General features: G+C 42.0%; 1 protein-coding gene across 1 annotated transcript; it reads left to right on the top strand.

The window, feature by feature from the left end:
• Positions 1–466: 466 nt before the first annotated feature.
• On the top strand, positions 467–12,643 carry cbsb (cystathionine beta-synthase b). Its single transcript, XM_071919732.2, has 15 exons — positions 467–521; positions 3,672–4,067; positions 5,000–5,106; positions 7,427–7,561; positions 7,914–7,993; positions 8,076–8,280; positions 8,425–8,516; positions 9,152–9,277; positions 9,459–9,543; positions 9,667–9,772; positions 10,074–10,151; positions 10,351–10,485; positions 10,585–10,693; positions 10,847–10,931; positions 12,360–12,643. Exons 2-15 carry the CDS (start codon positions 3,679–3,681, stop codon positions 12,500–12,502), a joined length of 1,875 nt encoding a protein of 624 aa, XP_071775833.1. The 5' UTR covers positions 467–521; positions 3,672–3,678; the 3' UTR covers positions 12,503–12,643.
• Positions 12,644–14,411: the final 1,768 nt, after the last annotated feature.

Raw genomic sequence — 14,411 nt, 5'->3', positions numbered from 1 at the left:
TGTTACTTAGAGTTAGTCTTTAGAGACGGAAACAACCCATTAGAGATCTACAACAATCAAGAATTAGTAGGAACAGGTAAATATAGCCTACTATAGCAAGTTTGATTTAAGGTCAGATTAGGTCTATCTTTATGCAACTGGCCCCAGATACAGACAAGCGGCTTGTGTCTGTACTTGAAGACTTTACTGATAACAAAAACGAGTTAGTTTTGTTCTGGAGAACATGTGTCGAGCATGCCAGGCCAACCAACCTCAAACATTTAAATTGCCTCTTTATGGAAGAGTCCTCGGTCCGAGGCGGGGGCCCGACAAGTATGTGAGCGCTGATTGGAGGGCGAAGACATAAACGCCCCCACTCCGGCCAATCCACGACGACATCAGAGAGGGCTTGTCCAATCGGGTTCGCTTGCGATGTCTCCCTTTAAAACGTGTGAGCTGCGGGCTGATGCAGTCTTATCTGCGCTGGACGGGAGGTCAGATTTGTAATTGAACCCACCTGCCACTCTTTTATTGACGAAAAGGTGAGTGCGCGTCTCTCAAATTAAACATTTAACACTGTCATGAAGTATGGTTAAGATTTGTTTTCTCAGAGTGATTCAGCACATGCGCTCCATCACTTAGGCTGCGCAGACAATGGCATTGAGGTTTCTTGACCCAACTGTATTGTTCTGTATGTGTGTGTGTGTGTGTGTTTTAAGTATCCCAAATAAGAATTAATAATTAACATTTTGCCGCTGTAATGTAACTTGAGGCTCCTACCAGTGGCTGATGAAACGCAGCTACGCCACAGCATCCTCAGACTGGTGGCCCATGACCGTAATGTTAATCTGTGCGGTTATTGCATCATCTTCAAGACTAATGCTAAAATTACACCAGTGTGGTCTGTTTAGATTTGGGACATGACACCAGGGATGTTATACACCAACAATCAGTTTTCCATTGAAATCCGCGAATTATAAGGTTGTAATACGTTTAACATTTCGCATTTCTAACCGAAGAATAACTCACAAAGACTGATGTAGGTTTATATCAATGCAACTAAAGAATTTTGTCATTTGGTTGCAGTTGGTGCTGTCTGTTGAATTAAAAAAAAAAAAAAAAAAAAGGTAGGCTACTGAATGAAATGAAGTGATCGGTGGCTGCGTAGCCTGGTTATAGTCGGACCCATGGCTTATTCAGATACTGTTGTATCATTTCCCATCACTTAAATCTTATATTGCTTTGTACAGAGAAGAAAAGGTGTTCGTGTATAGTATTATAACAAATATTGGCTTTAAAATAAGAAGAAATATCTACATCCTTAGTTATTTGCTCAGAAGCAGAGCCTAATAGTTAATACATTTTAAAGTTAGTCTCAATAATCAGCCCATCAGGCCAGTGTATCCTATATGGAATAGCTTTTGAAAACTACAAACAGTTAGGCCTGGGCACAAGACTGGAGGCTATCATTTCACTGTGCTCTTCCAAAGCTGCATCTCCAAAATGTGTTTGGATAGCAATGCATTTCTGACACTTAGGCTCCTTACTCTTATAAGGCTACTTTGGATGTGACACAAGCTTTAATTTTTTAACATTTCCATCTATTTTAGATGAACAATTATTAAGCCTAATATAGACTTGTCCATAGCTGAGCCAGTTGTGTGCCATAGGTCACTTTTACAGATTAATAACTTAATAACTTCATCTGATTTGGATAAAATCCTCCTATTCGAGATCACTGTGGGTGCTTCAGTCTCAGTCACTCTGTCATTTTACAAGACAAGGCAGTGAAAAGATTAAAAATGTGTTGCTGTGTAAATTTCTCACCAGATAATCCCCTCAGTCTCCTGGTATATTCTGATATCCTTTGATCAAAGGCAACCCCCCCCCTTTGGTAGATCCTGCCCAGTGGGAGTTTGTACCAAAAATCCTCATTCAGGGAGTGTCTTGGCTCTTTCTTTGTCTTTAGCCAATAATCATAGAGCACTGGTAAAAATAAATGTTTAGTTGGACTAAAGTTTGTTGGGGAAGATGACTTCATCCTGTTGCTGATGACTTCATCCTGTTGCTGATGAAACAAAGAATGGCTCTTTCACCATCATGTTATATTACTATATGATAATTAGGTATAAGATAGCACTTTATTAATCCCCTTGGGGAAATTCAGGTGCCACAGCAGCAACTGGCAGAACAGTACCAAGGAAAAATAAATACAGAAGGCAATAAAAAGGAGGAGGTAATAAGATAAATAAGGGTAATGTACATAATATAAAACTAATGAATAAAACAATATAATAATAATAATAATAATATAATAATAATATAAAACAAATGAATGCGAATAATACTACTAACAATAATAATAATAATAATGATGATAATAATAATAAAAAAAAAAAAAAAAAAAAAAAAAATATATATATATATATATATATATATATATATATATATATATATATGGCTCTGTGTTTCCTATCTTTGAGTGACTTCATTAAGTTCACACATGGACCTCGGCCCATCTTATCCATCAGCTGTATCTGATTTAAATATCCTCGGTGACTCCTCATTCATTTACATTGTTGATATGGTTTTGATCACCCTCACGTGTTTGAGCTTTGGTCGTCTTGAGTACTGTGCAGTATCAGTTTCTGCACATTGCGTTATTGCCACGCTCACGAGGAGCGGTGTCGGCTGCGGCACAGAGACACACCCCTATGGGTGCAGGGGCTTCAGGTTGCAGGGCCAAGACACCAGCCAAGCTGCTTAAAGGACGCGGTCACAGAGCAAATCTATTCATAGTGTCGTAGTAAAAGGAAATGGTTTTGGTGGCAGTTTGTTAGCAGCTATAACCTGAGGTTCTCCTACAAAGAGTTGTTAACAAATATGTTGTTTCTTTTTGTTTTTCTGTGGGTCAGCTTTTCCTTCGCTATTACTTGACTTGCTGACCTGTGTGTGTGTGTGTGTGTGTGTGTGTGTGTGTGTGTGTGTGCACATTTTACCTTCCCAGAGGATTTCAGGCAACTGCCACTGTGGATGGATACTGTGTACTATATTATGTAACAGCCTCATCTTAATGGCTTGGCTACCTTACAGCCCACCAAGAAAACCTGTTGGGTGGTATTTTCTACCATGTGCAGCCCAGAGAGAGAGGCACACACCAGCCTTAGCTGTTAATACAGCACAGTCTGTTTTGTGGCATTAAGGTCATTGAGTGCAAAAATCCATATCAGTCGACTCCATGTTATCCTGGACTGTATGGAATGATATTGATCCTTCCATCCAGCCCATCATGCTGTATGGGTGTACCGAATGGTTGAACTTTCTGTCAGTGCAACTAAAAATATTATCATTCAGTGGCTTAAAAGTCTGCTGCCAGGTGGTTGGATGGCTCCTGGAGGAGGCTTTTCATAAGTCTTAACCCTCCTCAAGGCCTTCATGGGGGAATATGAACTCAGCAATAAGGCTCAGGATGCTGAGCCATTTAAACAAAAAAACAAAAAAAACAAAACAACAACAATACCAAAAGAGCTGTCAGATATCTTACTCTTGATATAAAATGAATAGCTGTACAATAAACAAGGAGATGATGTCAACTCCATTTATTTATTCCATTTTATCTCCCTTGGGGTAAGAAAAGATTGCCTAAGGTGTGTGTGTGTGTGTGTTGTAACACATGTCCTGTCTCCTCACAGGTGAGCCATGCCTTCTGTTCCTTCCAGTACAGAGTCTGGTCCTGTTCCTGCTATCTGCCCCCATGCAGCTAAGCTCCTTAATGCACACACTCTCCTCAGTGGAGATGCCATGACCAATGCGGTGTCCATCATAAATGCAGATGCCCTTCTAGTGCAAAAGTCCTTTTCTGAGACCCACATGAATGGGGATGCTAACACAGTGGAAAATGGAGACCAGGGCGGTCACAAGGTTCGGAATGGATCGTCCCAAGACAACAGGGGTGGCAGTGAGAACGAGCTGGAGAACGGAGATGTGGCTATTGATGAGAGGAGCTGGATCCGCCCTGATTTGCCCAGTAGATGCACGTGGACGCTGGGCATGCCTGTTTCTGAGTCTCCTCATAGCCACTCAGCACGGTGAGACACAAACACTAATAAAACCTCTGAAAATACTGAAACTGTCATTTGTTGAGATGTTTTTATCTTGCTTCCACTGTTGATTGCATAAGTGGAGCATAAATTAAAACTCAACCTTGGTGTAACAGTACTGCCTTTTCAGCTACTATGTGAGAGGCTTGTGGGTGAGGCATTTGTTATCTTGTTGTGACGGTTCAGTCTCCCAGTGTGTCATAAAGGTGCACCTCACCCAAAAGTTAATACTGATTTATGATGCACATAGTCTTGGACATATCCTATATTTCTCAACAGTAATGCATAAATTACATTAGTTTGAGAGTTACAGAATTTGTCCTCCAAATGATTTCATTTATTGGACACTAATTCTGGTAAAATTAAGTTTGGTAGATGGTAAATTGTTTACATATTTACCCTAAAGGTATAGGCATGAAATGTTACATTTTACTTAAACATTAGTTATTTACAGAAGGTTTTCTTGATATGTTGTGTCATTTTCATTTTGGGATGTTTTTAGTAATCAATAAGCTGCATTTGGCTTTTGTTTTTGTTTTTAGAGAGCCAAATGGGTCACAGCTTATCACAAATTACATGCTTAGATATTGTTGAACAAGCCAATGTTTTTGGCATAACTAATAAAAAAAGAAATATGACAAAACAAAAAATCGTATTCCAATTAAGATGCAAAGTAACACATTTTCACCAAGATACTTCCTTAGTTCGTTTGCACATGTCAACTACAGAATTATCAAAAATTATTGTCCAAAAATGAATATTAACATGATTAATATGTTTCATTCTGATAGGTGAGAAGTAAATTTTGTTCACTGTTCCAACTGTGGTACCTCCTTTTGGGGAAGGTTTGGGATTTTGAACCACTACATATCTGAATAAATTATAAGGTTATATACAAGTTTCTGTCCTCTACATCACAGCACCAAGGCTCCCAGCATCCTCCCCAACATCCTCAAGTGGATTGGAGACACACCACTTGTTCGTCTGAACAAGATCCCCAAAGCCTTTGGACTCAAGTGTGAGATCTGTGAGTAACTGCATTCATACAGCCAATACACAACGTCAAGATGTGAAACAGGCTGACACATACACGCAGACACACTCATATCCATGTGAATATTCCCATATACTTGTGAAACATATCCAGTACGCACTCATGAAAAGCATGATACTTGCTAATCACAAAAGCAATGAGATGCAATATTTCAAAATCAAACAAAAGTAGGCTATGAGAGAAGTCTGTGCTTGTTATCACATGCAAAAGGAAATGCAATGGCTATAGGTGTATCCGGCCAAATTGTTTTACAAAACATTTTATAAAACATATTCTGTTCCACTGTTGGTATGAGTTCATATTTTTACACTACTGTCTCCGAATTGGTCTTGAAATCAGCTATTTTTTTTTTTTCATCTTTTGTATTCATGGGCCAGTTTGACACCAACTCAGACCTGGAGTTTGTTGCCTGAAATAACTCTTAGACGTGTGTGTGTGTGTGTGTGTGTGTGTCACTGTGAGTGATTTACACATTGTGGAGCATCAGCTGGCTGTCCCACAGTTATTTTGTGTCACAAAGCCAACAGGTGTCACGTAACCCAGACACCTAGTGGTGTAAATGGTATGGGGAAGATGGACAGGGTCTGTAAGGATCAAGTTTTTTTTTTTCCCTTTCAGGGAGCGAAGGCACTCTGCTCCTCTAACATCAGTGTCTTTCTCTTCTACCGGAACAGCAAGAAAGTTGAGAAGGTTACAGAGTTTAAGGGACACGGGAAAAATGCTGCGGATGGATTTGATCGTAGCTCAGCAGTACTTGAGATTGCAAAGTCAGGTCTTAACCACCGTACCATCTTTGGGCACAAGGCTATGAAAGGCTTCTTTCAGGCAATATGGCATGCAGACAAACATTATACTTCAAAATGGAGGAATTACTAAAGTGATACGTGCAAATGGAAAAGCCCTCACTGCTTTTATCAGGGACCTTTGATACCACTCTCCCTTTCCCGATTGACTCCCTACTCCCTGCTTGTTAACAAGGGAACATTAAGGTATCATGTGTCTTGTTTGTGTCCCTCTGTTTCCCGCTGTGTGACTGTAGGGGTTTTGTCTGAGGTTGTGGGCTCCCATGGACGGGGAGGTAAACATGAAAGACTTGTTGTTCTTTTGACTGGCAGAGATGAAGCCAACATGGTCAAAATGGAAGAGAGAAGGGAGGGGCATGGAGCGGCGGCTGGTATAGGGTGACGGCCACATGATTGGTTCCATCCGCATCCGTGTTCAGAAGCCGGGGTCAAACTGAAAGAGGAATCATAGGAGAAAAGAGAAGTGTCATGTACTCCTTTTTCAGAATCTAGACGGCAACTTGGCCCATGTCGTTGTTGCACATATTGGCCAACCTCCTTGTATGATGGTGTCCAGGTGATTTCTACACCGGGTGCGCTCTTTTAACCAACAGCAAGGTGTTTGGGTCAGTGGAGACCTGATCGGTACAGTATTTCCCCAGCTGTACCATCTTGTACTGGCAGCCCTGTGGGGTTTTTGGGTTCACCGAGGATGAGCCCTGTCATAGGCATCAGTTTAAGCCTCCCAAAGAATGCCTTTTTACTCTCCCTTAATTGTTGGAAGTCAAGCCCCAGTTTGTTCCCGTGGCTTAATGAGACAAAGGACCTTGTTTCAATACTTCCATGGTTTTCACGTGACTGGGATTACTCTTTGCTCTGTCTAGTTCACAGCGGATTTGTAGCTTGTAAGAATTTGTGCCATTTGGCTATTGTGTTGGCGTACGTGTGTAAGGAAAGTTTCATAGTGCATAGTTATGGGTTTCTGGTTTCTGAGTGCAAGGGAGAGAGAGTGTGCGCATGAGAAGTTCTGGACCTTTGGACGACCCCTCCCTACTTGTGTTTCCAAAATCAGCTCATGTTAGCTCAGTCATTTCCCATAATACCCTCTGGCTCGGTCAGCTTTCACTGTAGTGGCTGGTGTTGCAAAGTATGAAGTAGACTAATTGATTGTGCAGGGATTTAAGGAATAAGGGTGTTTAGCTTAATTGGTTTGTTTCCCCTGGTGCCACCACAGTGCTTCCGTAACAATGAGTCATAATAAAAATGATGCAAAAAATTCACATACTACAGGTACTACACATAAGACTCAAAATGAAACAAACACACTTGGTAACCATAGTAGTCAGTGACTCAAAATGTCCTTCTCTCTGTGTGTGTGTGTGTGTGTGTGTGTGTGTGTGTGTGTGTGTGTGTGTGTGTGTGTGTGTGTGTGTGTGTGTGTGTGTGTGTGTGTGTGTGTGTGTGTGTGTGTGTGTGTGTGTGTGTGTGTGTGTGTGTGTGTGTGTGTGTAGTGGCCAAGTGTGAGTTCTTCAACGCGGGAGGCAGTGTGAAAGACAGGATTGCCTTGCGGATGGTGGAAGATGCCGAGAGAGCTGGGATCCTCAAACCAGGAGACACAATCATCGAGCCCACCTCTGGCAACACAGGTACATTATGGGGAAACATGCAGGATGCAGAGTAGACATTCATTTAATGTTTGACTTGAGGCCAAATCAAGAAAAACTTGGAGAAAAGTTGGTGCCTAAGCAACCAACACACCTTGTTGGCAGCAGCGTAGCCTAGTGGCTAGAGAGACTAAACCATAACTTAAAGATCACAGGTTTGATCCCCGCTGTAACCATGTGAACATCATGCCTTGTCAACTGTCAGCCTCACTAACATACCATTAGTTTATGAGTTGACCATGGTTTTAGATATCTCGTAAAAGCACAGAGTCAGTAGCATCTGTTTGTGACATGGCCAAACCATGACCACCTGTCTGTCCTTGGTTGATGGCAGGTATCGGCCTCGCCCTGGCAGCTACAGTGAAAGGCTATCGCTGCATCATTGTCATGCCTGAGAAGATGAGCATGGAGAAGGTGAGGCAGCTATTTTTATATAATTCCCTATGTGGGAGATTTTGCGCCAGCGTCTTAATTGAAATCCGACCTTATCTTCCAGGTGGATGTGTTGAGAGCTCTTGGCGCAGAGATTGTGCGCACCCCTAGTTCTGCACGCTTTGATTCGCCAGAATCCCATGTGGGTGTGGCTTGGCGTCTAAAGAATGAGATCCCCAACTCGCACATCCTCGACCAGTACCGTAACCCATCCAACCCCTTGGCTCACTATGATACCACAGCCGAGGAGATCCTGGAGCAGTGTGATGGTTGGTGCTCAGATTTTTTTTACGAAGGACTGACACATGACAGAATGTTGCATTGTTTTCTCTGGTATACTTTAGGCACAAATAAGTACCCAATAATGAATCTCATTATGCAGATTAGAAAAGCAAAGGTGCTTTTCCTTTCAGGTAAATTGGACATGTTGGTGGCTGGAGCTGGTACTGGCGGCACCATCACTGGTATTGCCCGGAAGTTGAAGGAGAAGTGCCCCAACATCAAGGCAAGGCTCACACTCCACTGTGATCAACAACCTCTTTCAGTTGCCTTTTTAAAAATTTTTTTTTTATAAATCTATGGCCATGGTTTGCTAATAGATAGACTTATGTTGACCTCATCTCTACCTGTCATTGGAATTTTACTCAAAGCTAATCAATAACCCATGTATCAAAGCACAAAATGCACAGTTCTATACTGCAAAGAGCCATAACCCTTAGCCTGATCTCTCGAGGGAGGCCATCTCCAAAGAACCATCATCATAAAGATTCATATTTATTAACTTTGCATGTAAAGCAATCACTCAATGTAGTCAATGTACACTCAATGTACTGTATATGCTTAACAGTGAAGTTACAAATGATCTAGTTCAGAGATAGGCAGCTATGTGTAATAGAGGGCCAAGAGTACGCAGGTTTTCACTAAACTCAACACAAAGCGTTTTCAAGTTAGGTAGAGGAATTTTTATGACAGCATGCAACTGCATCTCATCCAACAGAAGCGGCCCCTCCTACCAACTCAGAACGCATAATCAGAGCTTTAAATAACCACCAGTGGGCCTATGTGCTTATATTCTGCTCATACAAACATCAATGACAATGTTTCCACAGGATCATCAGTCTTGTCTGTGTTTGGTTTTAGATTGTGGCTGTGGACCCCGTGGGCTCGATCCTGGCTGAACCAGAAGATTTGAATGAAACCAATAAGAGTCTATATGAAGTAGAGGGCATTGGATACGATTTTATCCCCACAGTGATGGACAGATCTGTGAGTGTGAGTGTGTTTTGTGTGTGTGTGTGCATGCGTGCATGTGCATATACGCTTTTTTTTCAGCAATTCAGAACTTTTTATAATTCAGCCACAGTTGTTGTGTTTTGAGCATGCGATGCGTGACATGCGTGAATATGAGTGCTCTGAGTTCCTGGTTTTCCCTGCCCACTTTTTTTAGGTGATCGACACATGGTATAAGTCTAACGATGAAGAGTCTTTTGCCATGTCACGCAGGATAATCAGAGAGGAGGGGCTTCTATGCGGTAGGTTCTAATCACTTGCCAACTGATGCCATTGAGGTTTGCCAACAATCATATATAGGTTATGAATGCCCTGTTTATTAGCTCCCTCTAATTATGCATTTTATATAATGCGTGTTTCTGCAGGCGGCAGCTCAGGCACAGCCATGGCAGCAGCAGTGAAGATGGCTCGGGAGCTGAAGGAGGGCCAGCGCTGTGTGGTCATCCTGCCTGACTCCATCCGCAACTACATGTAAGAGATGCAGCAAGAGATGGAGAGAGCGGGATGGGCAGAATGTTTGAACGGGGGCATCTAAGACAGGGGGTCTCCAATCATGTGCAGGTTTTCGTTCCAACCAAAGACTGCTGATTAGCGCAACCAGAGAGGAACTAATCAGTGAAATCACCTGCTGTAGTCTTTGGCTGGAGTGAAAACCTGCAGACTCTCAGCCCTGCATGGCACACGATTAGAGACCGCTGACTTAAGACATGCACCTGACTTGACACCCTGAGCTTAATCTGCTCAAATTTGATGCTGGTCTCTTTGCCTCCAGGTCCAAGTTCCTGAGTGACAAGTGGATGTGTGAGAAGGGCTTCCTCAGCCCAGAGGACCCGATGGTCTCCAAACCCTGGTGAGGAACATCAGTCACCCCAGTGGGTAAAAACCGTCAACAAGACCAAACCATGGATGGGTTTTAAATCACCCATTTCTTTCTCTCTCTCTCTCTCTCTCTCTCTCTCTCTCTCTCTCTCTCTCTCTCTCTCTCTCTCTCTCTCTCTCTCTCTCTCTCTCTCTCTCTCTCTCTCTCTCTCTCTCTCTCTCTCAATAAGGTGGTGGAACCTGACTCTCCAGGGTCTGAACCTGTGTGCCCCCCTCACCGTCCTGCCCTCAGTGTCCTGCCAGAAGACAATTAAGATCCTGAAGGAGAAGGCGTTCGACCAGGTCCCAGTCGTTGACGAGTCAGGGTAAATCTCTTTGTTCTAAAGTTACATTATCACAAGGACAATTCTCAGCAGCTGATTAAGGGGTTTGTTATCTCTGTGTGTGTGTGTGTTTCTGCACAGTATGATCCTGGGAATGGTGACTCTGGGGAACATGCTGTCCTCTGTGCTGGCTGGGAAGGTCAGACCCTCGGATCCTGTCAGCAAGGTGCTCTACAAGCAATTCAAACAGGTCAGTCAAATGCACGCACATGGGTAGAAACACGTGTGCATGGTCACATGGTGTGGACAGACAGACAGAAATGCAGACATGAAACATATTTATGTAATGGATATTTCATATTTCATTGCCTACATATTCAATCTCACCACACTTTGCTCTCAGGTGCGCCTGACGGACAACCTGGGGAAGCTGTCCCGTATCCTCGAGACAGACCACTTTGCACTGGTGGTGCATGAGCAGATCCAGTGTAAGCTACATTGTCCTCAATATGACACTAGTTTTGTTATTGCTGTTCTCTCTAAATTGTTTCAACATGCTCTCACTTGCCTTACCACACATCTCCCATGCCTTACTCTTGACGCGCCTCGCTTAAGCCTTCTCTTTGGTTTCCCCTTTTCACTCTTTGAGAGCCACTATGAGTAGAGAACTAATTTCCCAGGAACATTTGCTCTGTTCTGTTGGCCAGGTGACCATCCTCTCTCGACCAACAAAAACCCAGAGCTGCAAGGTTCAGGGGTCATTAATAATGCGTTTCCTGGTTCGTCTCCGAGTGACTGTGAGTTATCCAGTCACCAAATTAACAGCCCCGGCCAATCCAAACACTGTATTGGGGGGTCCCTTTAGCAAACTGCCCCCCATACGTTGTAATAAAGCAGATAATGCTGCTTGAACATGGCTTTATAGATTCCCTTATCTCTAGAAAGAGATAAGATTTGTCAAATGTACATATATGTTATATGATAAGTCTGAAAAAGCTTAGCTATCTTTTTCACAGCCTTGAGAAGATGTAATCACCAATGCTTGCTTCAGTGTTTTTTGTGGGTGCAACCTAATTGTCTGTAACCTAACCCAAAGTCCACCAGTTCACACCAGGAGCCTCATGTACACTGCCTTGCAAACATATTCAGACCCCTTGACTTTTGATACATTTTACTGTGCTATGAAGTTCAATTTAAAATGCATTTATTCTGGATTGTCTGTGTGAGTTCTATGCAAAGCACTCTGTTCTATCTAGAAAACAAAACTGAAGAAATGTATGTGAATTGATAAAATTAATATAACAGAGAAAATGTGTTTGCATTAAAATGTAACCCCTTTTATGAGAAGCCGCCTAGGCCAAAATTGAATACTTCACTTGCACATACCGGTACTAAGCACTTGCACATGCATGCATACTCTCATGCATATACATGCATATACATACATATATACATGCATATACATACATACATACAGGCATGCACATATATACATACATACATATACATGTAAGTATCTATGTATATGAGTGTGAGATGTATGTGTGTGTGTCAGAATGTATTTATGTTTGTGCTTGAGTATGTATGTATATATTTGTGTGCATAAGTATGTATGTGTGTGGTTGAGTATGTGATCATCACTATGATCATCTGGGTACATAATCACACTCACAGTCACAACATCAACACACCAATCTCACAATCACATTCTTCGTCTTGTAGTCAGTTTTGGATGTTGGGGTTGCAATCAGATGTATGTCTCACAAATTCTCGGCTGCTCTGGCCTACGAACATCTCTCTCTCTCTCTCTCTCTCTCTCTCTCTCTCTCTCTCTCTCTCTCTCTCTCTCTCTCTCTCTCTCTCTCTCTCTCTCTCCCCCTTCCCTCCTCTCCCCCCCTCCGTCCCTCTCTGTGTAGATATGGCTGATGGCTCGGCCTGTCCGAGGCAGATGGTGTTTGGCGTCGTGACGGCGATTGACCTCCTCAACCACATCACCACGCGCGAGCGGCGGGAGCGCTCGCTGTCCGAGTGCTCGCTGCCCGACGACATGTCTCTGTGACCGTCTCCCGCCTCGGTGGTCGTGGGTGGGACCGCCCGCGAGCCAACACGTCGCTTATGAGCAGCAACGCTGATGATGTAAACCTAGGAGAGGCTGTGGATTATAGTCTTAAATCATATTTTTTTTCCTCTTTTGTTTTCTCATCTGTGAAGGTGATTTATTGTGTTCTGTAATTTTAGGTTAATGCTAACTTGTAAATATGCACTAGGCCACATGTAGGCTAGTATTTAATATATTGAAATATATTTTAAAGACTCCATCTGTCTTGCCTTGATAATTTCATCTTGAATGTAACTTGATTCTCGTGAGTACAGTATTGATTTTTTTATTATTATTATTAACATTAATCAGTAAGAATGCCTTTAATGTACAATGCTATGGTTTTACATCTGTTTACCTTGTAGTTAATGGTTATCAAGTAGCCAAACTTTTATTTTTTGATGAAGTAAATATGGATTTGTTGGAAGCCTCACAGCTGCGATACGTTGTGCACCTTCAATATATTATGCACATTTCTTTAGTCTGTAGTTTTTGATTTGACAGCTGATCTGTAGCTCGATACAGGCAGGCGGGTTAATATCTCCACCTAGTGGCTCAAAATGCCAAAACGGGGAAACCTTGTCGATAGAATGATGATAAAATGACTGAAATGACACGGTACCTGGTTGTCACTTTGACTTGAAAGTGTGTCACTCTTACAAAGCACATTGAGAGTAGACTTACTGAGCGGATGGTTCATAGTGTTTAAACAGAAAGGTTTGGTTTCACAAAGCAGGCCTGTCTGTGCCTGGGGGGGCGTGGTGGATAGTTACCTCCGCCAAGGAGGTTATGTTTTCGGTGCCGTTTGCTTGTTTGTCTGTTAGCAGGATTACGGAAAAACTACTGGCCCGATTTTCATGAAACTTCGTGGAAGGGTGTAGCATGGGCCAAAGAAGAACCCATTAAATTTTGGAGCGGATCCGGATCCGACTCACGAACAAGCAATAATAACAGGAACCTTGGCGGAGGTCTGCGCTCTCCGAGTGCCCTTAGTTTGTTATAGTACTTTTTGCCTTTGTAGTTGTTTTTTTGTTTGTTTGTTTGTTTACTGTATGTGTGGTGGAACTTGAAGAGAGTTGTAGAACGTCCAAAGAAACATGGATATATGAAGGAAATATGAGAGGGGTTTGTTTGTTGGTGGTTAGCGTTGTTTTTTTTTCTTCAAGCCAAATATTCCATGCCTGTTATTTACCTCTTTGCTTAGGGTCCAATTTGCATATGTTTATTTCTTTTCTCTTTAGCCTGTGATTGTTGTGCTGTAATTATTTTTATTTTTTTTGCTGGCTTTCAATAAAGATTTGTTCTTGTTCTACTGAAAATGTGTTCTTTTGAATTTGTTTTAATTTTTATTATTTAAAGTAATACATTTTTAAAAATCTCTCTCTCTCTCTCTCTCTTCTCTCTCTCTCTCTCTCTCTCTCTCTCTCTCTCTCTCTCTCTCTCTCTCTCTCTCTCTCTCTCTCTCTCTCTCCTCTGTATGTGTGAGAGAGAGTGTGTGATCATTTGAATTTGCATACCTAATATCCTTCTGGACTTCTCCAGTGCATAATGCAAGCAAATCAAGAAGTATTCAGACTCAAGATGTGCGAAATTTCCCTGTAACACCAACATGGACAGACATACAAGCATTTTGTTTGGTTTCAGAGTTGGAGATCTATACCATGCAATTATAGAAAGTATCAGAAAACCGCAAAAAGGTACATGACAGTCATAAAAGCCATGATAAAGACACAAATCAAGATTTTGAATCAAAACCTCAACATTTAATAACAAAAACATTATTTTTCTTTTTTGTTTTTGCTTTACTTTCTCTTTTTTGTTTTCTTTTGTCTGTTAGAGGATTATTAGATCACAATGAATAATGTGAAGT

The sequence above is a fragment of the Centroberyx gerrardi genome, chromosome 10 (assembly GCF_048128805.1).
Source record: "Centroberyx gerrardi isolate f3 chromosome 10, fCenGer3.hap1.cur.20231027, whole genome shotgun sequence".
NCBI lineage: Eukaryota > Metazoa > Chordata > Actinopteri > Beryciformes > Berycidae > Centroberyx > Centroberyx gerrardi.
Note: the sequence above shows the minus strand (reverse complement) of the source record. Positions and strands in the feature narration are given on the sequence as shown.

Coding starts and splice junctions, on each gene's coding strand:
- cbsb (XM_071919732.2), top strand. CDS start 3,679: ATGCCTTCTGTTCCTTCCAGTACAGAGTCTGGTCCTGTTCCTGCTATC. Junction 7,994..8,075: donor AGAAGATGAGCATGGAGAAG/GTGAGGCAGCTA, acceptor CTTATCTTCCAG/GTGGATGTGTTGAGAGCTCT. Junction 9,773..10,073: donor GACTCCATCCGCAACTACAT/GTAAGAGATGCA, acceptor CTTTGCCTCCAG/GTCCAAGTTCCTGAGTGACA.